General features: G+C 36.3%; 3 protein-coding genes across 6 annotated transcripts; 2 read left to right on the top strand and 1 right to left on the bottom strand.

Annotated features, from left to right (window-relative positions):
- Window positions 1-2135: 2135 nt before the first annotated feature.
- On the top strand, window positions 2136-5156 carry LOC117629613 (zinc finger protein GAI-ASSOCIATED FACTOR 1-like). The gene is made up of 3 exons (XM_034362153.1): window positions 2136-2774; window positions 3376-3772; window positions 4056-5156. The coding sequence occupies exons 1-3, from the start codon at window positions 2555-2557 to the stop codon at window positions 4996-4998; spliced, it is 1560 nt and encodes a 519-aa protein (XP_034218044.1). The 5' UTR covers window positions 2136-2554; the 3' UTR covers window positions 4999-5156.
- Window positions 5157-5283: 127 nt separating this feature from the next.
- On the top strand, window positions 5284-6551 carry LOC117629614 (psbP domain-containing protein 7, chloroplastic). The gene is made up of 3 exons (XM_034362155.1): window positions 5284-5669; window positions 5775-6009; window positions 6089-6551. Exons 1-3 carry the CDS (start codon window positions 5354-5356, stop codon window positions 6399-6401), a joined length of 864 nt encoding a protein of 287 aa, XP_034218046.1. The 5' UTR covers window positions 5284-5353; the 3' UTR covers window positions 6402-6551.
- LOC117629612 (lysine-specific demethylase JMJ25) lies at window positions 6518-13510 on the bottom strand. 4 transcript variants are annotated; one of them, XM_034362149.1, is made up of 14 exons: window positions 13238-13510; window positions 12004-12568; window positions 11521-11651; window positions 11335-11434; window positions 11073-11205; window positions 10916-10970; window positions 9523-10210; window positions 9061-9390; window positions 8203-8634; window positions 8027-8099; window positions 7580-7665; window positions 7243-7389; window positions 7030-7100; window positions 6518-6849 (listed from the first exon to the last, which is right to left on the bottom strand). In XM_034362149.1, exons 2-14 carry the CDS (start codon window positions 12511-12513, stop codon window positions 6750-6752), a joined length of 2856 nt encoding a protein of 951 aa, XP_034218040.1. In that variant the 5' UTR covers window positions 12514-12568; window positions 13238-13510; the 3' UTR covers window positions 6518-6749. The 4 variants fall into 4 exon arrangements, with proteins under 4 accessions (XP_034218040.1, XP_034218043.1, XP_034218041.1 ...); XM_034362152.1 differs by having other exon boundaries at window positions 7270-7389; XM_034362150.1 differs by lacking the exon at window positions 13238-13510 and adding an exon at window positions 13117-13224.
- Between the last annotated feature and the right edge of the window lie 9173 nt (window positions 13511-22683).

The following is a 22683-nucleotide window of genomic DNA, read 5'->3' as shown; positions in this document are numbered from 1 at the left end:
TTGCTTTATCTTATTGCTTAACGTCATGAATAGTTGACGATCCCCAATCATTTCTTGATTTCTCAGAAGAAGTAATGCATGTGTAAAGTATCGGAGAGCAAGAAGACTACAAACTACATGACGTTTTGTAATTGCCGTATCTTATTATTTCTTAACCAATATTTTAAACCTCAACCATGTCTGATTATCGTAGCTTCTGTCCTTTTAATTTGTTTCTCATCGGCTGATTGGATCGTCTACGTAGCTTATAATTATCTAATTTGTTTGCGTCCGATTGGGACAAAGACCCTTTGGACTTGTCTAGTTATATATTGCACATAAAATATGAATTATATGATACATGTAGTTTTGACTTTTGCATTGATTTTTTTATTTTTATTTATTAAAAAAATTAATTTTTTTTATAAAAAAACTCACAACAAAGCATGCATTTTGGCTGATCTATGTAGCTGTAAACACACATAAATTTGTTTTGGTAGAATTAATAATGGGATATTAATTAAAAACAAATTAAACTACTAACCAACAAATATGTGAGACAAGCTTGGTAGCTAGATACAACCGCTAGCTAATTAATCAGCATAGATTTAATGACAATAATTGTTGATTAGGGCCATGTCATCCCTAGCTATCTCATAATCTAATCTCAACCACCCATTAAAATATAATTAATTAGAAAGATTAGGCAAACCTTTATTAATTAAGTAGTATATAATTATGTTTAGTTAATTTTCTTTCTAGCTGGCTTTTGCGTACAAGTATTATCACTGTTGACTGCAATGATATTGTAACTGGAAGTATATGGAACGTACAACACAGAGATGCATGTATATGATGTAGACAAAGCTAAAAGCAGTCTTCATGTGATGTATCAGATTGTACGTACACAGACGTACAGAGAGACTCACATGTATGTATATGTATATGCATGGTTGGCTTGGCTGCATGCGCTTTCAAATTTCAAAATACAAATTCAAAACAAAAAACAAATAATTCAATTGCAGGTATAACTAAATATCCATGCAAAAGTCCCATCAGCAAGCACCCGAATTGCATTTTCCTAACGTACGGTTGTGATTTGTCTATAAGCAGCACGGGCTGCCCTTTTTTTTTTAAACATTTGTTCTTTATGGGGTAGACATTTTGAGTAACTTTTAACCTTAAAGATCAAGCACTATTCAATCATAAAATGGAGGTCGTCTACATGATTTGGTTCGTGATTGCCAATATTTTCTTTTTACATAAAAAGAAGAACAATTCATATGTAAATCTATTAGAGATAATACCATTTTAATGTACAGAAAAGAGATCAAACTCGAATATAAGAGGGTGGACACATACGTCGACCAACTGAACTAAAAAGAGAAATTATGAACTTTATTTTTTTATCCCATCTTCTATTAATTGACGACACGTCATTCTCCTATCCTCTTAAAAAGTAGGCAGCGTTTAATGACCAAAATGACCCTCCAATTGTATAGAAAATATGAAATTGCCCCCGTGTGAATTGTCCTTGTGATCCACACCACACCATGTGCACGTGAATATAAGAATTTTTGTGTTGATGTCGGGTCCTTTTCAAGGAGAACACGTCAGCCGCGCCAGCCCGTGACCGTTAGGGTAATTTGGTCAGTTCAGACTTAAGGGCGGCTAAATGTACAGTGGCAATCTTGTGATTTTGTCTCTTTGAAAGTGACTTTTTGGGAACAAAAATTCCTTTATTAATACTTCTCCTCACAAACGGACAAAGTCTCGGCCAGAATCCCTTGTCTGCCACTGCCAGCATTATTTGAAAAATAGACCAAATTGTTAAAAAAAATTGCCTAAAATCAGGTTTTGGAACTCTTTTTTAATATTATTTTTTCTTGAAAAATGACAGTATAATAATTACTATTATGTATATGATTTTAGTGAAATGCTGGATAAATTAAAAAAATGATGAAATAAAAAATTAATAATTATATTAAAGAAATGGCCTTAACTATTTTTTTTTAATTTCAAAATATAATAAGGGTATTAATTAGCTTTAAAAATTTGAAAAATAATTCTGAAAAAGAGCAAAAAGGGAAGGGTAAAGAAGGGCAAAATTATCATAATTCATAACCCAAAAAAGTTAGGGGCATCTCTACATCAAAGAGAGAAGAGTGAGTTGAGCTAAAAATAATATTATTATAAAGTTTACTACAATACAAGGCCAAAGAAGACCTGGTTCTTGTGTTCATATTATGCCAACAAGAACTCTCTCCACCACAATTGAAGGAGAATTTTCTGGGTTTTGTCTTCCTCCACTTGCAACAAAATCCCATCTTTTCTGTGCCCTTTTTTTTTTCTTCTTCCTTATTAATTAATTTTCAAGTGCTAGCTTACTAGGTAGTATTGCCGCTTTAGAGAGAGAGAGAGAGAGAGAGAGAGAGAGAGAGAGAGAGAGAGAGAGAGAGGGCACCAAGAACAAGACTAGTGGGGAAAGAAAACAAAGGAGAGATATATAGTTTTGGAAGTAAGACAAACAAGTGAAATAAAAATCTAGCTTCCTTTTTATCTGTATCTTCCTCCAATGTCAATTATCACAGGTAGTGCGGCTGGGAGTTTCTCTTCAGGAAATACCGGTGGAGAAGAAGTTCAACAGCAACAGCAACAAGAGCTTTTAAATCATGCAAATTTTCATGGCTCAAACTCCTTCCTTTCAACAACACCACCAAATATCAATAGCAATGGTACTCAACCAAAGCAACCTCCCCAAGTTAAGAGGAAAAGAAACCTACCAGGAACTCCAGGTATAATTCAAACTTTCTTTTTTCATTTTGAAGGTTTTTTTTTTTTTTTTTTTATAGTTTCATTTCATTTCATTTTGTCTTTGAATCAAATGAAAGTTGGGGAGAAGCTAGTAAGAACTCTAGGCATAATTGAGCTTTTCTGTTCACATGCCTAATTTAATCTTATCTTGTAATTATTTTGAATTAATTCTACCAGCCCTTTTGTCAACATATGCATGCTTGCATATATCTTTATTGAAATTATTTATTAGTTCTTGAAACAGATTGGATTTTCATGAAGGAGAGCCGTAGATTCTTTATTTTCCAGACAAAGAGAAAATGATGGGGTCAGAAAACATGAACTATGCATTATTGATGTCTAAGTAGTTGTAAGGGTTCAATTATTGGCTTGCTGTTTTACAATTATTGTAGTAAAAGTACTATTAGCTAGCTTGCCTTGACTGGTCTCTCCCGACTTTTTTGCTTTTTTTTCTGTGTTCAACTGTTTCAAGTAATACATATCTTTTCAGCAGATACAATTTCCCTCGTGACAATCTACAATTAATAAAATGTTCCACATTTTTCTGTGCATTTGAAATTCAAAATCTATATAAATATGCAGACCCAAGTGCTGAAGTGGTTGCCTTATCACCAAAGACCCTCATGGCCACCAACCGATTTGTGTGCGAAATTTGCAAGAAGGGGTTCCAAAGGGACCAAAACCTGCAATTACACAGAAGAGGCCACAACTTGCCATGGAAGCTTAAGCAAAGAACGAGTACTGAAATCATAAAGCGGGTCTATGTATGCCCCGAACCCTCTTGCGTCCACCATGACCCGTCACGGGCACTCGGGGATCTTACCGGCATCAAGAAGCACTTCTGCCGGAAGCATGGTGAGAAAAAGTGGAAATGTGACAAATGCTCCAAGAAGTATGCGGTGCAATCGGACTGGAAAGCTCATTCAAAGACCTGTGGTACTAGAGAATACAAATGTGACTGTGGAACCATCTTCTCCAGGTAAAATTAATATCCACATTCTATATGTCTGTTTAATTGTTACAATTTGAACAACTCTAATAGGTTTTTTTAATTGTACTCATATGCATGTTGTGCATGCATGAACATTTAGATTTTTTCCAACCTATACATGCCGGCCCCTAATCAAGAAACTTGTTTGGTCTTTTTTTTTTTTTTTTGGCTTTGGCCGGTTTTTAATTAATACTCAACGTAAGTTTCTATTTTGTTGGAGGAAGTCTCTGAACTCAAATTGATAACTGTTAGTGTTCTCTATATTGTGCAGAAGAGATAGTTTTATCACCCACAGAGCTTTCTGTGATGCCATAGCTGAAGAAAATAACACAGCAAACCAAGGAGTGTTAATGTCCAACAATATTAACAATGGAGCACCAATCTTACAAGGTCAAGTTTCCAACAGCGACCTCATCAGCCCTTCCTCCATCAACAACAGCAACAAAACCACCAACAATCCATCAACAAGATCAAGCACAACATCTGATCAATTCAACCATAATTTTGATACCAAAATCCCTTTATCCTTAGTGCCCCAACAACCTTTGCCAATGTCCTCAAAACCCTTAGACATGTTACCAAGAAGCCTAAATAACAACAACAACACTTCTTCATCATCACCATCACCACTGCTCTTCGAATTAAGTCGCGGGCATGGCCTGATCCCCAGCTCATCAGGCCACTTGTCTGCCACGGAGCTGCTCCAGAAAGCTGCGCAAATGGGTGCAACCATGAGCAGCACTAGCCCTAGCCCTAGCGGTACAACAATCACAAGCATGGCACCCTCAACATATGGTACGACTACTACCGGTGGGTACAATGTGAACCCCTTCATGCAGCACAGAGATCATCATAATGTCAATGTTAGTCCACAATTAGAGAACTCGTTTTTTGGTGCTAATAATTATGCCCAAATGGGGATGTATGGCGGGCTTTTATTCGATCCTCATCAAAACAATGGCTTGTTGAAGAACATGGAGCAGGACAATAATGGAAATTCAAGTAAATTTGGGTTGAGGGGTACTAATGTGAGTGGAGGGGATACGTTGACGGTTGACTTTTTGGGGATCGGAGGGTCAGCAAATGTCAATAGACCAGAAGATTTTCATGGTCAACAAAAAGAGCAACATGACCAGCATCAGCAGCAGCAGCAAGACCAGTTGGGGTTCGGAGGAATTGATGATGATCACCTAAGAATGCAAAGGTTTAATTGAGAAGCAAGCGTGAAGAATAGTGTTAGCTTTAAAATTTTGTACTAGAATTTCAGATGTTATGAGATCCAGTGGTAATTTTTCAGTTTCATCAAACAGAAATGAACTGTTTTGATCTTCTTTCTAAAGCATTTCATCTATGTGGGTAAGTTTTTAACGTACGACATGTGGGTAAAAGTGTTATTCACCATGAGAAGACGTGTGTTTAAAACGGGGTGCTGTTTGACTGAAAAGAAGGGTGGGGTGCTGAATTCCACTATTTTTACGACATGTCGTACGAGTACCCGCTACCACCACCACTCGTTTGGTTGGATATAATATGGCTTGAACTAGTAGTGCTTCAACAAAAGATAAAACAATGCCGACATTGCCACACTACTTTCATGCATGCAAACATGCATGCTTCAACCAGAGATGCATCACCATACAATCCTCCGGCGGCAACTGGAAAGAAAGGCCTCTGGCAGACCAATTTGCACCGCTAGAGTCCGGCTTTAGGCGGCGGCTTCTTGTTGGTTTAGGGTCAGCTTCGTTGGTTGTCCTTGGTGCCAATTTTGTGGGAACCACAAGTTTTCTTCTGGGGTTGTCGCCAGAAAGTAGTAGGAGTCTCAAGCTGGATGTGCTTTATCCAATAGGAGGGTACAGCAGGTGCATTGACACAAATGAAGGATTTGGTTAGTTATGTCTTATTATTATTTTTATATCATGTTTGATATAATTTTGTGTTAGATAAATTTGCTGAACTTGTTCTTATTCGTTGCATATTTTGGACGTGACAGAATTTATATACCCAGCAAGTTGGGTTGGAGATCAAACACTATTATATCGAGCAGCTGAGAAAAAGGAATTTGAAAGATCACTTGACCCTCCTCCTTTGAACATTAATACCAAATCCAGGGCTAATACTGGACGCCGTGGAAATGTTAGTGAACCTGTCGTTGCATTCGGCCCGCCGGCCACTACCGGCGAACTCAACGTTAGTGTCATTGTGTCCCCAGTTCCTCTTGATTTCAAGTAAGCAAGCGAATAAAGTTTATGGTAAACCATGAAAGTCTCATTATGTTAAAGTAAACAAGTACCTTTGTTTGTGTAGAATTGAAGCATTCGGAGGACCAAAAGAGGTAGGGGAAGCTGTGGTTAGGACTGTCACGGGATCTGGCAAGCGCCCTGATGTGAAGGGAACTTTGATAAGAACAAATTTGAGAGAAGATAGTTTAAGAAATATCAAGTACTATGAGCTTGAATTCAGAGTTGAGAGCCCCTTGTTTCATCGGCATAACATCGCAGTCTGCTGTGCTCGTGGTGGTCGGTTATTTACTCTTAATGCTCAGGCACCGGAATCAGCATGGCCAGAGGTGAAGTCCGACTTCCATAGAATCGCAGAATCATTTAGTCTCACCCCTTGAGATCAAAGGCCGGCCTATAAGAAGGTTTTGGTTCTGGGTGTACTTTAGTTTTGTACAATGATACAGAGACGATTGGAATATCAAGATACAAAAAGAAACGTCTGAAACCAATCAAATGCCTTAAGAGCATAATTTGCTATTGCTTTTTCATTAACTAATGGAACAAGGGCTACAATGTTGTTCACGGTATGAGGCATTGGCAAATAAAATCAGACAGCTTTAAAATTGTGACTCCAGGAAGTTACAATACTGAACCTAGAACATTTTATACGTTCAAAACTCATCAAGCCATCTAGTCACACCTCTAATGAGATTTCCTTTCTCTAAATCAGAGATACTTAGATAAATTCAAGTACAAGTGATCTGTCTTCGCTTAGTCATTTTCTCCAAATTCTCAGAAACTGCTGCAGTCAAATTTGGATCTTCAAATCCAAGCTCTGCGCCGAATCTGCACCAGAAGAACCAAAAGGACTTAATTATTTACAGAAAGAAAAACAAAGACTAGAAGGTTGGAATGGTGAATATACAGAGCTTGATGCCACTGGAACACAATGCAAGTGGCCAAAGTTCTTTTTTATAGTTTTCTTTTTACAAACAATAAGAAGAATATGATGTTTGATTTGCTTACTTTGGATCAAGTACCAATTTCTGAATCTCCTTAATAGCTGAACTTGCTGCATAAAGTGATATCTTTCCTACCTGCGTTAGAACCCAATCAAATATTCAGAATAATATGAACAAAATAAAGAAGTCCTAGATTAGGCCATTAGACAAGATGGGAGCACAACATTTCCAGAATTAATAGAATATAATAAAGAAAAAGAAGGAAGGCACGGAATACTTCTAAGTAAAATTTCCCTTGTCCAACCTCCAACACTTGCAGCTTTGCTTCATGGTCATTTGGAAGACAGCGGATTTCATCAGCTAGTCTTACAGCCTCACCAAGGCTTTCAGGAGATAAGAAATCAAGACCCAGCTGAACAGTTGACTGAAAAAGATAAATACATAAAGATTAAATGAATTTATTAGATTACAATGGTAGCCCCTACACAAGAAATAATACTAACCCAAGCTTTGAATAAATTACTCTGTCAAGTTAATCTGAACCCTTCACATTTTCATCGGATTTTATGGAATTTTCACTCCAAAAATATTAATTTAGCCACAAAGCAAACTACCTGAAGATTCCTGACTTGAAAAGGGCATCCAGCAGGGATAAAAACAGCTTGCCCCAAATGCTGTTCAAAGGACCATGGCTCAATTCCTGATATTAAAAAGAAAAAGAAAAAAAAAAGCTCATACATAACCTGAATGCTGAAAAGTCTCAACCAAGTAGCGAGTACACAACTACAGCTTTGCTTATAGACATTTTAGTAGTCCTTCTAATTAAACCAAAATGGTACACTAGAAATCGGCACAGTGGATAGCTACTAGCATAACTATCACCCTAACATTTTTCCTAGGGATCATCTTAGTGGAAAATGTGAGTAGGAGTTCTAAAGATCAAAAATAATTTCTTAGAAAATAAGGAGGTGGGGGGAAAGAGGAATGTGAATTGGAGTCAGGCTACTCAGACCATTGTCTCCACACATGATAATTAAGAGGAAAATGTTACTCATCCTTACCAAATTCTTCCTTCAGTTTTCTTTTATGATACCCATTCAGGAACAATGTTCCATCATAAAGGGGCCACGTTACCTGAAATCCAAAATGTAGGATCAGCTATGAGCATGAAATGCGAGCCAACTATTTTGATTCAATTGAGGAAAGGTAGGTAATGATATTTATGAGATAAACTTACAAAATTATCTGTTTCAGTGTTGAGCTTCCCAAATTCTTTCCAATGCATTCTCAGATACTCAGTCAACTTTGGAACATCCTTCCGACGGAAAACATCCCAAAGAACTCCCATATGAGTTTTTTCAGAGACATCTCCACCCTCTCTTTCTGACAGTTCACAACTTCTGGTGTCCCCTTCAACAGTTGGAGTAGTTTCATGCCCATGATCTGCCACACTCTCATCTTTATCTGTATCCGACCTTGCCCCATAATCATTCTCAACACGCTGACTAAGAAGTGATAGAGCAGGATTCGTATCTTCTCCCAAACCCATTTTCAGATCCCCAGGTGATTCGTTAACTTCAGATTCCTCCAAGGATTTTTGTGTGCTCTCAATCTTTGTCTTCTGCAAACCTTTTGGATTCACCTCACATGCATGCACCAGCAGATATACCTGACCATAGCAGATCAACAGGTGAAGATCTATTTATTTGATACAGATGAAATATTGGTTCATGAAACATGGAAACCAAATATTCATCTATGATTCCATATCAAAACGTTCCAACTCCAAAGATGCAAAATTGATAAGTTTAATCCTTAATATAATGTTGCACCTAAAATTATCCACAAATTGCATACTATTTGGTAAAAGTTCTGACATCCACACATAGTATGAGAGAGAAAAAATGCATTTCACTCTATGTGCTTGACTCCTTCAATACCTGTTCATGTATATTAAATCGTCTTACATCAAAATAATGATTACAAACCAGCCATGGTTGCTAAGAAAAAACAATAGGGTAACTACAATAGACTAAGCAATTCTCAACTATCAACATCAATGACCAGAAATCAACAAGAACAGAGAACAACTAACCATGTCACGCATATTGAAATGGAGATTAGTCACAGAGTTGCCTCCACTAAGTTCCTCATAGGTCCCATAAGACATAAAAATCTTAGGTCCAACATCATTTTGCAAAGAATAGTGTGGCAATTTTGCAGCAACATTTAAAAGACCAAACTTGGAGTGAATATACTCAAGTAAAGGCAGTTTGCTGATAAATTCAGGTCTCTGATATAATAAGAACTCTTCAGATGCGCTGGGAGAAGGCCAGTCCTTTAATTTCAACATTTCTGGGCAACCATTTTCATTAATTCGTCCCTCGGAGTACCCTTTGATGAACTGACCAAGTTCAACATCGACCTGCCATCATGTCAAACCAGAGAGGTATATTTTAGGATTATTATAAAATACAATCCAAATCAACTAAATCATTCATTAGAACAAGAATTGGTTATAAAATGCTGATACATAATTGAAGGACTTGGAGCGAACCTCAGACCAGTCAAAGAAATCTATGGCCTTCACCATTCTGTCCTCATCCTTCAATTTCTCATCTGCTGTCTCCCGAATCCCTTTCCATATAACCATCGGATCCCAGCTTGAAATTGATGAGCTATCAAACACCTGCTTAACAATGATGGGCTCACCACTGAGCCAATGCCTTTTAAAATGGTCAATTCCATCAGATTTAAGATCTTCAGATGAAGGGCAGTACAAAAAATTATTGTTGTCCTCTCTATGAGCATACTGGCAAATTCTTGGATCATCATGCCCAAAATTCTCTACGCTGACAGCGTCATTAACCCTACAGCCACTGACCATCTCCTCTGCATTTTTGACAAGTTTTGCAACCCAGTTCATCTTAAAGATGCGGCTTAAATTCAACGATGAATAACCACAGCCACCATACTCCTTTGGAGGGCAAGGGATACTTCCGTCACTGTTGGCTTTCCAGTCAGAAAACTTGTCAGATAAATGTAGTCTAACTTTAGACAGTTTTGGTTGCTGCAACTTGGTTTCTTTTTCTTGACTTTTCTCACTAATCTGGTTATCTTCCACTTCTCCTTCAACGCCAGGCATAGATGCTTCTCGAAGATCTCGACAACAGTTAAGGCATACATCATATGCACAATTGGAACAGTGCCAATGATAATCAATAATGGGAATCCTACAGAAATTGCTGCAAGAAAACACGTCAAACGAAATGTTCTTTAGAACAGGCAGCAAATATTTGTGACGGTACAGATCTGCAATAAACCGACCTCAGATTGCAGACAAGTCCCCAAAAAAAGTAATAACCTAAGGGCCCGTTCGGTAACGTTTTAAGGGGTTGTTTTGTTTTCATTTTCAGAGAACAAAAATGAGGCAAAAACACGTTCGGTGGCCCAAAAACAGAAAACAGTGAGAATGTTTTCATAAAATGAAAACAAGTTCATGTGTACTTGTAGAAAACAGAAAAAAGTTGTTTTCATTCTCATGGGAAATGTTTTCATAAAAATAACTCACATATTATTATTTCAAATTGTACTACCAGACACATTTTCATTGTTTTTGGTTTCTGAAGATGTTTTCTAATTAATCTACCAAACGCATTTCATTTCCTGAAAATGCAAATTCGTTTTCTTGTTTTCATTCTCTGAAAATATTCTAAGAAAACGTTACCGAACGAAGAATCTACAGAAACATCAAAAGTTCCTTCAGTTTCAGGAGAATCTTTTTGGATCAGTTTAATTATGACAAACATGGCTGAACTCTGTAGGACAACATGTGAGTAGGCCTGTCTGAATTTTGACATGGACAATTTAAAATATTTATTTGTTTATTAAACTTTCTGGATATTAAGAACTTTACTATACAATATGAAGGGGTGAAATAATTAAAATACCAGCACATTTGCTCATCTGCATTCAATTTTGTCCGGACAAGATCTATATCGGTTCCTGCAAAAAATATATAGACACATACAAAATGGTCAAACAATGTGCAAATAACATGCAAATATATTGTATTCAAAGTACCACGAAGTTATTAGAGCATCTTACCACGAAGCTTTTTTTCGAGCTCTACTTCAAAGCACTGTTCTTGATGGATTTGCTTAACTATAGGAAGTACTGAAGACAGCAGGCGGTGGAGATATTGCAACTTGTCTAGAACAGGGATCTCCCTTATCCTTACCTGCATTACAGAAACATCAGACTTACTCATTCACCATAAGCTGATTGTACGCTAGAAAATTAGCCATAAGTTTCTCAAAAGATTTAAACTTAACGATGTAACTTGTAGAAGACACTTTATATGAATTACCTTTACCAAATTATCTCTACGCAGGCACACTCTGCAATTACAAGTACCACGACATGCAGGACAAGACCTCTGAATATCTTCTAATGGGATGTCCGAGTACCTAACAGTTAAAGCGTGAATACAAAATATGGACATGAAACTTAATTACTTAAACATATGTGTCTTTTTAAGGAGACTCAACCTCACCATGTTGAAATACAGCTGTCACAGTATCCTCTTCTATCACACCTGAGGCACCAAATGACTGTGTCCCTATCATTCCTCCGACACTGATGGCAAGTTTGGCCACCAGTTTCTTCTGAGGATTCTGAGCCTTCCTGCAATACATTTGCCTCAGTATGAGAAAACATACGAGTAGAGATTATCCAATTTCAAACTTTTATTTTCTAAATATACCGCTACACTAAAGATAAATGGACTACAGCTTTTGATCCAAGATTGCAATATATCTTTCACACAGAGTGAATGGTATGCTTCAGTCCTGGCTCTTGAATCCCTACATTTGATTTTAATGTATGTTGACTTTTTAGGCACACTTCTCTTACAGAGTGTTATTACCCTGTACGGGAAGAAGCTCTATTTATCAACAAAAGCAACAATGACAGCAGCATAAGCAATAGTAATCATAATACTAAAAGATGCAGCCCAGACATTGCAAAACCAACATACCGATACTGTCATAGCATTAGCATCAAAACTCCTCTGTGGTCTGTTCCTGGATGATTCCAATGCAGAAACAGGTGGTGACTTATAAGACCTCCAACTTTCCTCGTACTGTTCCAAGTCTCTCTCATCATTTGGTTTTGGAGGATTCCGCATGGATAAACCCCTCGTAGGTGGTGACTCAGGTGAATAGCGAAAATGATTTTTTGATGCCTTATCCATGTACTTTTTATCCTGTGATTTCATGCTTGCAAGCGGTACATCAAAATCATCACTCTTACTCTCCAAGTAAATTTCAGTTTCACCTAACGATTTCCTCTTGGCTTTTTTCAAATTAGCTCGCATTGCAGAATTAGCTGCTCTCTTTTTTGCCTGGATATAGTGTTTTTCACACACGGTTTTATCTGGCATAGACATAGCGGTACACCTCCACTGTTTTCCATCTGATCTCTTGCATCGCAAATCATCCGGAATCCCAACATTTTCCTCACCATTACCCGAACGTGGTTGATCCATTATAGTGAACTCTTAACACTTATTTGACACTGCTTCTTATGCTAGCACGATCCACCTGCAAACAAGCCCCTTAAAACTTTATGGCAAACATAATACAGAACAATGTAATGCTGTCAAAGAGTCACTCAGACTCCAAAGAATTAGAAAACCATAAACAATGAACAACCACCAACATTTGAGGCAGACTAGCTCGCAACGAGGTTCGTCAACCACCAATATTAGCATTGCTGTAGTGGAAGCCATGGTGCCTAAGAACTCCAAAACAATAGGTTCCGTGAATTCTCGTACAATCTTTTGAAATATAGTACATCTGTTTGAGTTACGGGATAAGCAATAAAATTGATGCCAGAGTATGATTAGAGGGGAAAAAGGCTATCTCCCTCTCTAACTTGAAGTTTGCTTTCGATCAATTTTAAAAAGCACCATAAGCTATTAGCACATGCAAGTTGAATTGTGCGTTTGTTCTCAACGATACTCTAAAACCCATTCGGATGCTATCAAACAATAAAATAAAAATACAACAAAAAAAGAAGAACTCGGTAGGAATCTGTGATCAAACAAATAGCCAGAGCAAATCAATAAAACAACCGAGTTTTTTCTTACTTGAACGACAGAATTCTTTGAGCTCAAATTCCAAGCAAAAATCAGATCCATAGCAGGAGAATTTTCAGCATAAAGAACGTTTACATACACTTGTATGTGTATTTTTAGAGAGAGAAAGCACCTGGGGGATGAAACTAGGGTTTCATTGAGACGATAGTAGACGAACGCAGTTAAGCAGAAAAAACCAGCGTGTATAATTAATAAAAAATTGAATTTCAATGGGAGGAGACAGTGACTCGCGCGCTCTCTCTGTATAAATAGTCGAAACCAATTAGGCGGGCAGCCCTCTCTCTCTCTCTCTCTCTCTCTATCTCTGTTTGGCTCTAATTTCCTTTTAACCTGTATCTTCTCTTTTCTCTTTTTGCTCTTCCGGCTATTTTCCGACATCTGTGAAACTTAACCAGAAACTCAGAGCTCTTTATTTTTTATTTATTTTTAACTAATAAGTTCAAAGTCTGTTAGTTCAAACTGTTTTTTTTTTTTTTTGGGGTTCCCAATTTTTATGATGAAATTCCTGTCCTTTATAAATAGTCTCAAATATCGACAAAATATCAAGGATGTTATCGTTTTTTTGAGTCAAATATATTTTGGAACATATTCATACGCATATCGTATAAATATTGATAATATCGAAAAATATCATTGTCGATAATTTTTCTCACATTTCAACAATATTTGGCCAAAATATCACTATAATATCGAGATAATGAAGACAATAAAAAATTTGAGGAGTTATTTACACTAACACCCTTGGGGTTTTTTGTGTTTTCACAAAACCTCCCATAGGTCTCAAAAATTACACTGGGGTTTCAGTTTGTTTTCACAAAATTCATTTTCGTTGATTGTTTGTCTAAAAATTGATGATTTTATTGAAAAAAATATATATGAAAATGACAAAATTAACCTTAATGAAGTATATGCAATTTAATCTCAAAGGCTAACTTTGTCATTTAGAGATTTTTTTATATATATAAAATCATCAATCTTTGGATAAAAAAATCAATGAAAATGAGTTTTGTGAAAACAATTTAAAACCTTATGGGGTGTTTTTATAATTTCTAAAATCTCAAAGAGTTTTGTGAAAAAATCGAAAACCTCAGAATGTGTTAGTGTAAATAACTTAAATTTGAACCTTATAGGAACTCTATGTGGTACTAAGCAAGGTCTAAAATATCGATGGTATCGAAAATATCGGTAGTCTAAAAACACGAAAATTTTGATGGAAATATCGAAATATTATCGATATCAATAAAAATTGAATAAAAACCACGAAATTGTAAGAAAAACTTGGAAATTTTTATTGAAACTTTGGAGGATGTTTATTCAGTCAATTATCTATTAGTTTATCACAAAAAATTAGAAGGAAATGCATTGCACGATGGATTTAACTGATTTAAGTTGATTATATAGCGAATTGACAAACACTGTGAGTGTATAAAATATGTAGTAATTAATGAAACAAATTTTAAACAAACCATAATCATTTATATATAATGATTTGCTACAATATTTACACTTTATACATAGCATGGTAAGACACATAAGTGACTTAGTACCACATAAAGTTCCTATAAGGTTCAAATTTTTCATTATCTTCATCATCTCTATGTATAGAGTAAGTGTATTGTGAAGAGTAGTCATCAAATGATAAATCTCCAAAATAGTTTTGTATGTAATTGTTAACATGTCATCCACATGGATCCGAGATTGGTTGACGTTGTCCAAAAGCAAAATCATTTGAAAATTGGATCTCATATTCTTTCTATGAACCGGTCGATTCCATCCCAAAAGGCAAGGTGAAAGACTCACATTTGTTTATACCATAATCAACCAAACGTGCCTAGCATCAGACGACTGACACTTAGGAGAGGAAACACGCTAAACGAGGGATGCCGAAAATCGCCCCACCGCTGACCACGTGCCGGAAATCGCCTATTGCCAGAAAGCTATTCTCCTAAAAAATTCAAAATTTCTCCAAGTACCTTCCCTTCTCCACCTAGTGTCCTTTTATAGACGCCCAAAGGACACTCCAAAAGATGAACCGTCGCCAAAAACCCTAACGGTAAGAACGACGCCTCAATCCTCACAAAGACCTTTCAAATCTACTACCACGTGGCAGCCTCGCTGACGTTACCCTTACCGTTTGGCACCCACCGTGTTGAACAAGCAAGGGACCTCGCGAGCGACAACCTTGCTGATGTCACCCCTACCATTCGGTACCCTCCCTGCCGAATGCATAAGGGAATTCACGAGCGACAACCTCGCTGACGTCACCCCTACCGTTCGGCACTCTCTTTGCCAAGCGTGCAAGATGACTCAAGAGCGATACGCTTGATGACGTCACCCTTATCATTCAACACCCTTCTTACCGAACATGCAAGGGGACTCGCGAATGACGCTGACGTCACCCTTACTGTTCAGCACCCTCCGTGCTGAACGTGTAAGAGGACTCACGAGCGACACGCTCGATGACGTCACCCCTATTGTTCGGCACCCTTCGTGCCGAACGCGTAAGGGGACTCACAAGCGACACGCTCGATGACGTCACCCTTACCGTTCGGCACCCTCCATACCGAACGCGCAAGGGAACTCATGAGAGACACGCTAGCTGACGTCACCCCTACCGTTCGGCACCTTCCTTGCCGAACATTCAAACCAGATCCTGATCAAACATCTTCGGCGTAGCACCCACCCTCGGCACCCCATTTACCTCAAAAATAAAAAAAGTTACCCCTTATGGCTTCCGAACTTTGGGGACTAGGCGCCTACGGCACCCGCCATGCAGACATGCTTAATTTCATTACGCAGCCTTTTTACAAGTTCCCAAACCTGAAGCCACTTATTAATTGACAACTTGGGGGACTACTGTTTACACCATAATCAACCAAGCGTGCCTAGCATCTAATGACTGACACTTAGGAGAGAAAATGTGATGAACAAGGGATACGGACAAGCCCTTAGCAGGCAAGTGACGTCACCTCCTTTTTAGCCTACCGAAGGTAGGCCCACTTTCGAAGCGGTAGACACCTGCTGAAGCTCTCAACTACAGAACCTAGAATTTTTAGTTTTTTTTTAGATTTTTTTTTAATAAAAAATTTCTTTGCTGTGGACGTTTTCGAGATGCCCCTAATAACCAAAAAATGGCAAGTGCTTTTCCTTGTCTGGATCCTATTTCAAATGTCAGCAACCTAGGCAACATCCCAGGCTTGTGGTGCCCACCAATTGCCCTGGAACACTTTTTGGGCCTAGGCCCCCCTTGCCTGGGCAAGGGGTTGCCCGCTGGAACTGCTTTAATATTGTCAACCCTATGGTTCATAAAATGTCAATTCTAATATTATAATAGTTGAATTAGCATCATGTGGCAGTGTGATTTTCACATCCCAAAACTTTCATACTTACTATTCTTAAGAAGTTAACTAGATCAAAACAAATGCATTTCAAAGTCTTTTTCCTTATCTTGAAGATATATGTTTTATTTGCAAGAACAATTAAAAATCGTAAGAATTTGGAATCTACTATACACAAAAAATCAATAAAATAAAGAGATATAATTTTATACTAAAGACTAGTTTGGTATTACTGTGCTGTGAAAATCGTTTCATTGGTAATAAGGATTGATCAACGACATCAGCAGCCATGATGATCATGGAGTGGTTGTATAGTTATGGTAAGTTTGTGTTTTTCCCTACCTAAAATCTCATTGTAATGGAATTTTGGGAACAATACCTATTTAGTTAGGTAAAATTTAAAATTCAAATATTTTCCATTCTATATTAAATTTTTTTTTTGAAATCTTTCTTATTGAAAGGGGCTTACTAAAAAATTTCTTATTGATTATACCTAAGGAATCTCATTTATTAATTTGACAAAATAATTTCCTTGTTGATTATACTACATAAGGAATCACTTTTATTAATTTAACGAAATTTACAAACTAAACCACAAACCAAATCAAACCACACATGCATCAAGAAGATATCCCAAATAATTTGAAATTTAATTAAAATTTACATACTTCTCTTGCGTTAATCTGCACATGCAACCCTTATAAATATGGCCCAAAAGTGCTCACTTATAATGCAAAACAAACCTTGAAATTCAGCAGGTCCACACAAATCATAAAAATATGAAGAAGGCTAATACTATTTGGGTTGTCCTCTTGGTCATTGCAACTTGTGAGTTTTCCTCACAACTTTTTTTTTTAAATTTTTTTTACACCAAAGTTAGAAAGGGGAAATGTGATTTCTCACACACACACACTCTACCAAGGTACCATGGAAGTTTGAATATGAGACCACTAGTCAGCAAGTTAATACCTTTTTTTACTGGACTAAACCTCGTTCGCAAGTTTTTCTCACTACTTTCAGTTCTCCCACTGGACTCATAAAAATATTTTTATTAGATTTACATAACATTGAATAGTAATTAATTTTTTTTTATAAAAACAATGTTAATTTGCAGGTGTAACATTATTCTCAACAGGAGCATAAGGAAAACAATGTTCTATTAACCAGGATTGTGACAAAACTTCATGTGTTTCAAGAACAGTATTTGTTTTGACCACAAATGCACATGCTTGGATCCAATTGATTCTAATCACCGAAGTCAAAGTTAAGCCTCTCTTTTTTTCAACAATCCAAACTATCTATTTTTTAAGCTTGCATTCATAGATCATCTTTGCAAAAAATTAGACAAATCATAAACCGTTTCAACATCTTTATCGAAGGAAAAATGAGGATAAAATGCAAAATATATCTTTTTGCTTTCTCACTTGTAATTAGTTTCTCTTAGCACCACATTTTTTGTTTTACATAATTAAAAGTCTCCAAATATAACCTAATATATATTTTTTGTCAGGTGTAGAAGGAGAGCAGAAGCCAGGATGAATGCTCAAAAATGTTCTTCAAACGCCGACTGCAAACCGTTTCCATGTGGTTGATCCACAAATATTTGTTGTGACAACTATTGCGAATGCATACTCTCAAATACTGGACTTGCACATCCAAATGAGGATCAATGTTCCAATTCGGCTGATTGCACAGGAATTCCATGAACTTTAGGAACTATCGAGTGTCTTGATATGGGCAATGCCCAGCAATAAAAGCGCAAGGATACATAATCAGAATTTCTATCATTAATGTTGTATATGTACGATGGATCTCACATATGTATTAGTGTGGGGTTCATTGCACTCGACGTATACAGAAATGCCTATTAAGGGATGATATATTTCTTGATTAGTCAACAAGATTAAACATAATCCATATTATCAAAGCCAAAAGTTGGACGGTATTATCTGAAAATTTCATATTATTTTCCACAAAGTTTGGAAAAATTACATATTAGATTTCTCTGGCGTTAAAACTACCAAAAATGTCGACACGCCTGTTGTATAAATATATAGCCCAAGGGGCTCCTTACTATAGTGCAAAACGAAAACCTTGGAGAAGTTGATCATCACGATTCACATCCATCCATCTCAGGTGACAAAATCAAAATCAGACATGGAGAAGGCAACATCTAAGGCAGCTATTTTCATCGTCTTCTTCGTCATTGCATCTTGTGAGTTTTTTTTTTCTTCATATATATCTTGTTGTAGCAGAACACTGTATTATATAAGGTCTCTAAAGGATTATATTTTGTTTTTGGGGGGGCAGGTGTACCATTCTTCTCGGAAGCCATGGTGATTAAGCGAAGATGCTCTACTACCGCTGACTGCGAAACGTTTCCCTGTTACTCAAAAGAGTTTAAAAAGATCTGCATTGACAACTTGTGCGAATGCAAAATACCAAATAGTGATGGCTCAGCCCAGACAACTGAAAATGAAAAACCATGTTCCAGTCAGAAGGACTGCGACAAAATTGATTTCCTATGTCGATCGGGAACCCTCAAATGTGTTAATGGGAAATGCATATGCGTAGGCGTGAATTGATGGCTAGAGAGGTGCAACTTAAGTGTTGGATTATTAACAAGTGGCTATGGCCTATGGGGGATGTATTAATCTTCCTACTATGAATAATAACAATACATACAAATGGTACTAGAATTGAGCATGGCTAATATTATTTATGCCTTATATTATATATCTTTGTGGTCTTGGAACCCCTCGATTTCTTGAGCAAAGCCACTAATGATAATTTCTAACATCTTGCCTAGCTAACAAAGATATCAACCTTATCTAAATGCCGGATGATGTGTTAGCAAGATTAAAGATAACGCTTTTCTACTTATTTTAGGAGATGAACATGAAGCATAGTTGAAGTTGAGAGTTTATAACTCTTCTCTAAATTTTAATTCAAAAAGTCATTTACGGAAACCATCCATTAGATATGTGTCAAGGGAGCATCCCATATAGTTTGGAAAGTACTTCATTAACTTTCTATATTTTTAGCTTTCTTTGATGTTAAAACTAGACGTGTGTGAACCCCTACAAATAGATACAACCCAAGAGACCTCACTTACGTACTCAGTGTAATACAAAGTAAACCTTGATATTCAGATTAACCCTAACGTGTCACAAAAATCATAAAAACATGGAGAAGTCTACCTTCAACACAGCTATGATGAGATGGGTCGTCTTCTTGGTTGCAGGTGTAGCATTATTCTCAAACTAGAAAATTCTAGAATAACTGAGAGAATTACTAAGTAAAAGATGGTTGATTCTTACTAGAACCATCCTAATAATTATTTATTGTAATTATAACTAGAAAATTCTAGAATTATAGGAGTAACTTGTGGCTAAAAATGCCTTAGATAAAGTCACATGGTTATTGTACAACCGACTTGTCCAAGCAAAATTGTCGACTTAGCATCTGTATAAATAAGCATGCAACCCACTCAAGTAATCAAGCTGAAAAACTACAGCTGTCCAACTCAAGTAATCAAGTCTTGTACCTTTCCTGCTTCATTCAAATAAAACTACTTTGTTACTCTTTCAAAAATTTCCATTCTAAGTTAAGCTATTTTCCTAAACCTCTTCTCTCATAGACTAACAGTGGTATCAGAGCTTGTTCCGATCAACCTTGGGCGTTGGTTCACTCAAGTGTCCTTCATCATGTCTACCACTAGCCAGAACTTTGTCCCTCTTCATATTTTCACCGGAGAAAACTATGACTTCTAGAGTATTAAAATGAAGACCTATATTTTATGTCTCAAGATTTATGGACATAGTTGATAGTGGCTTCAATAATCCAGAAAATCTAACCGTGGAACAGTTGAGGCAACTAAAGAAGGATCAACAAAAAGATGCAAGGGCCTTATATGCCTTGCATTGCATGATACGACTTTTCCAAGGATTATGGCAGCCACAACTGCAAAGGAAGCGTAGAATACCTTAAAGGAGGAATTTCAAGGCAATGTCAAGGTACGTGCGGTTAAACTACAAACTTTGAGAAGAGATTTTGAAAACATTAAAATGAAGGATTCTGAGACCACACAAGACTATTATACAAAAATAAAAGAAATAATCAATCAATTGAGAGCCTATGGAGAAAATATTAATGAGTCAAGAATTGTAGAAAAAAAATACTTATAAGTATGATCCTTTAGTTACTGTCATTGAACAGACAAAAGATTTAACTAGTCTGTGACATAACTAATGGGCTCTCTTGAAGCATGATAAAAGATTGAGTAGGCGATATGAAAATTCAGTTGAAAGCGCCTTTCAATCAAAACTTAATTTAAGGTCTCAAAATACTAAAGAAGGGAAAAAAAAATTTGGAGAAAGTTCTAGAGGAGAAGATTATAAATCCAATCTTATTAGGGAAATTTTTTTTTAAAAAAAAAATGAAAGAGAGGAAAAACTATCCTCCCTACCAGGTGTGTAAAAATACAAACCACCTAGAAAAATATTGTTGGTTCCGTGGCAAGCCCAAATGTCGAAATTGTAACAAATTTGGGCACATAGAAATAGACTGTCAGACCAAGAACTATCAAGCCAATTACTCAAAAGAAAGTAAGGAAATTGAGCATGTGTTTTATGCTCCTCAAGCCACATCAGAAGGAAACAACAAAAAATGGTATATTGATAGCGGCTGTAGTAACCGCATGATTGGATATGAAAGCATCTTCTCCAACATAGACAAGTTCGTAAATCCCAAGTAAAATTGGGAAATGGAGCAATGGTGGAGACAAAAGGAAAATGTACAATCTCTATCCAAACTAATAAGGGGTCCTTAGGCACGGCGGACTTTCATGAACTGGACTAAATCCTGAGACTGTCTTGGATTAGCTCAGATTGGCGTAAGCTAGATTAAGTACTGACCTACATTTGGTGATGCGTCAGACTAAGAAGCTGGATTGTAAAAATAGTGAAGACCTATGTTTGGTTATGTGTTGTACTAAAAAATAATTCTTATAATATTTAAATTTAATTGGGTTTTTTTACCTAAAAGATAAATAAATGCTACAAAGAAACCCAATTCAAAGATTTATAGCAATATCTGGCAAAAATAAAAATATTTAAAACAATAATAAAAAGAAAATAAATAAAATTTGATATTTGTTTTTGGGCTTCTCAAGATTAATCGAAACATTGTTAAAAGAGCTAAACTCACTCTATATAATTCTAGGTTTTTCAGGGATCAAGTAAAACAATAATTATAAAAAAAAATTTATATTATATATATATATATATGTATAATTTTTGTATATTTGACTTTTGACTTCAAACTGAAAAATATAATTTGACAAGGTAAAAATTGCTTGCTATAAAGAAAGCATCATATCATGAATTATCAAACTTGTTTCAATAAAAAAAATATATCAAACATTTGTAAATTACTATAGTTTGATTTTCCAAATGCAATATCAAAAATATTATTGTAATATTCCTGATTGTGAAAAAGGTGCACATATAAAAAAGAACGCGCTTTGAAGTTTTTCGCTGTTTAGTGAATCAAGTTCTATTAAGGAAAGGCTAGGTGCTTTCCATATGAGTCTTCTTCTTAGGTTTGTTGTTGTTCTTAATGACCTACAAAATGTAGAGCCTAGAGGCTATTGAGCCTTGCTATCATCTCTAATTTCTTGCTTTGCTGTAAGCTAGTTCTACATGGATCCCAATCTTCAAATTTCGTAGCTTTTGTCTTGTTATTTTTAATCCATTTTAGATTCTTAGCAAAAGTTGTGGTTGTATTCTTGCACTCCTATGAAAGAGAGTATATTCAACCATTATGAAACTTACTAAACAAAAAATTATGGTGCCATGGTATTTCTTCATGAATATGCTGATATTTACAATACAATAATGAAATTCAAAAACCAGAACAAAAATCAAAGGAAATGAATTTTGAAATTTTGAAATTTTGTTCTGGTCACATGATCACATCCCAGGGAGGCAGTGGTGAGATATGCACTTGGATTGCATGTAGATTTTTCTTCCCATGCTGTCAAATGTTTAAGGCCTTCATAATAACCTGCATAGTGCAGATGGAAATCATAATTTTGAAACAAAACTACTCAGAGCTTCTTATGAAAAGAGCAACAGAATAATTTACAGGCCAAAAGCCTAATTGCCTATGATTCACCCATGATCAAAAGACGGTCTGTTTGAGTTTTCCTTTCCCAGAC

This window comes from Prunus dulcis, chromosome 6, assembly GCF_902201215.1.
Source record: "Prunus dulcis chromosome 6, ALMONDv2, whole genome shotgun sequence".
NCBI lineage: Eukaryota > Viridiplantae > Streptophyta > Magnoliopsida > Rosales > Rosaceae > Prunus > Prunus dulcis.
Note: the sequence above shows the minus strand (reverse complement) of the source record. Positions and strands in the feature narration are given on the sequence as shown.

Coding starts and splice junctions, on each gene's coding strand:
- LOC117629613 (XM_034362153.1), top strand. CDS start 2,555: ATGTCAATTATCACAGGTAGTGCGGCTGGGAGTTTCTCTTCAGGAAAT. Junction 2,775..3,375: donor AAACCTACCAGGAACTCCAG/GTATAATTCAAA, acceptor ATAAATATGCAG/ACCCAAGTGCTGAAGTGGTT. Junction 3,773..4,055: donor TGTGGAACCATCTTCTCCAG/GTAAAATTAATA, acceptor TATATTGTGCAG/AAGAGATAGTTTTATCACCC.
- LOC117629614 (XM_034362155.1), top strand. CDS start 5,354: ATGCCGACATTGCCACACTACTTTCATGCATGCAAACATGCATGCTTC. Junction 5,670..5,774: donor TGACACAAATGAAGGATTTG/GTTAGTTATGTC, acceptor TGGACGTGACAG/AATTTATATACCCAGCAAGT. Junction 6,010..6,088: donor CCAGTTCCTCTTGATTTCAA/GTAAGCAAGCGA, acceptor TTGTTTGTGTAG/AATTGAAGCATTCGGAGGAC.
- LOC117629612 (XM_034362149.1), bottom strand. CDS start 12,513: ATGGATCAACCACGTTCGGGTAATGGTGAGGAAAATGTTGGGATTCCG. Junction 8,635..9,060: donor ATTTCAATATGCGTGACATG/GTTAGTTGTTCT, acceptor TGCTATGGTCAG/GTATATCTGCTGGTGCATGC. Junction 7,666..8,026: donor AAAACTGAAGGAAGAATTTG/GTAAGGATGAGT, acceptor TTTTAATATCAG/GAATTGAGCCATGGTCCTTT.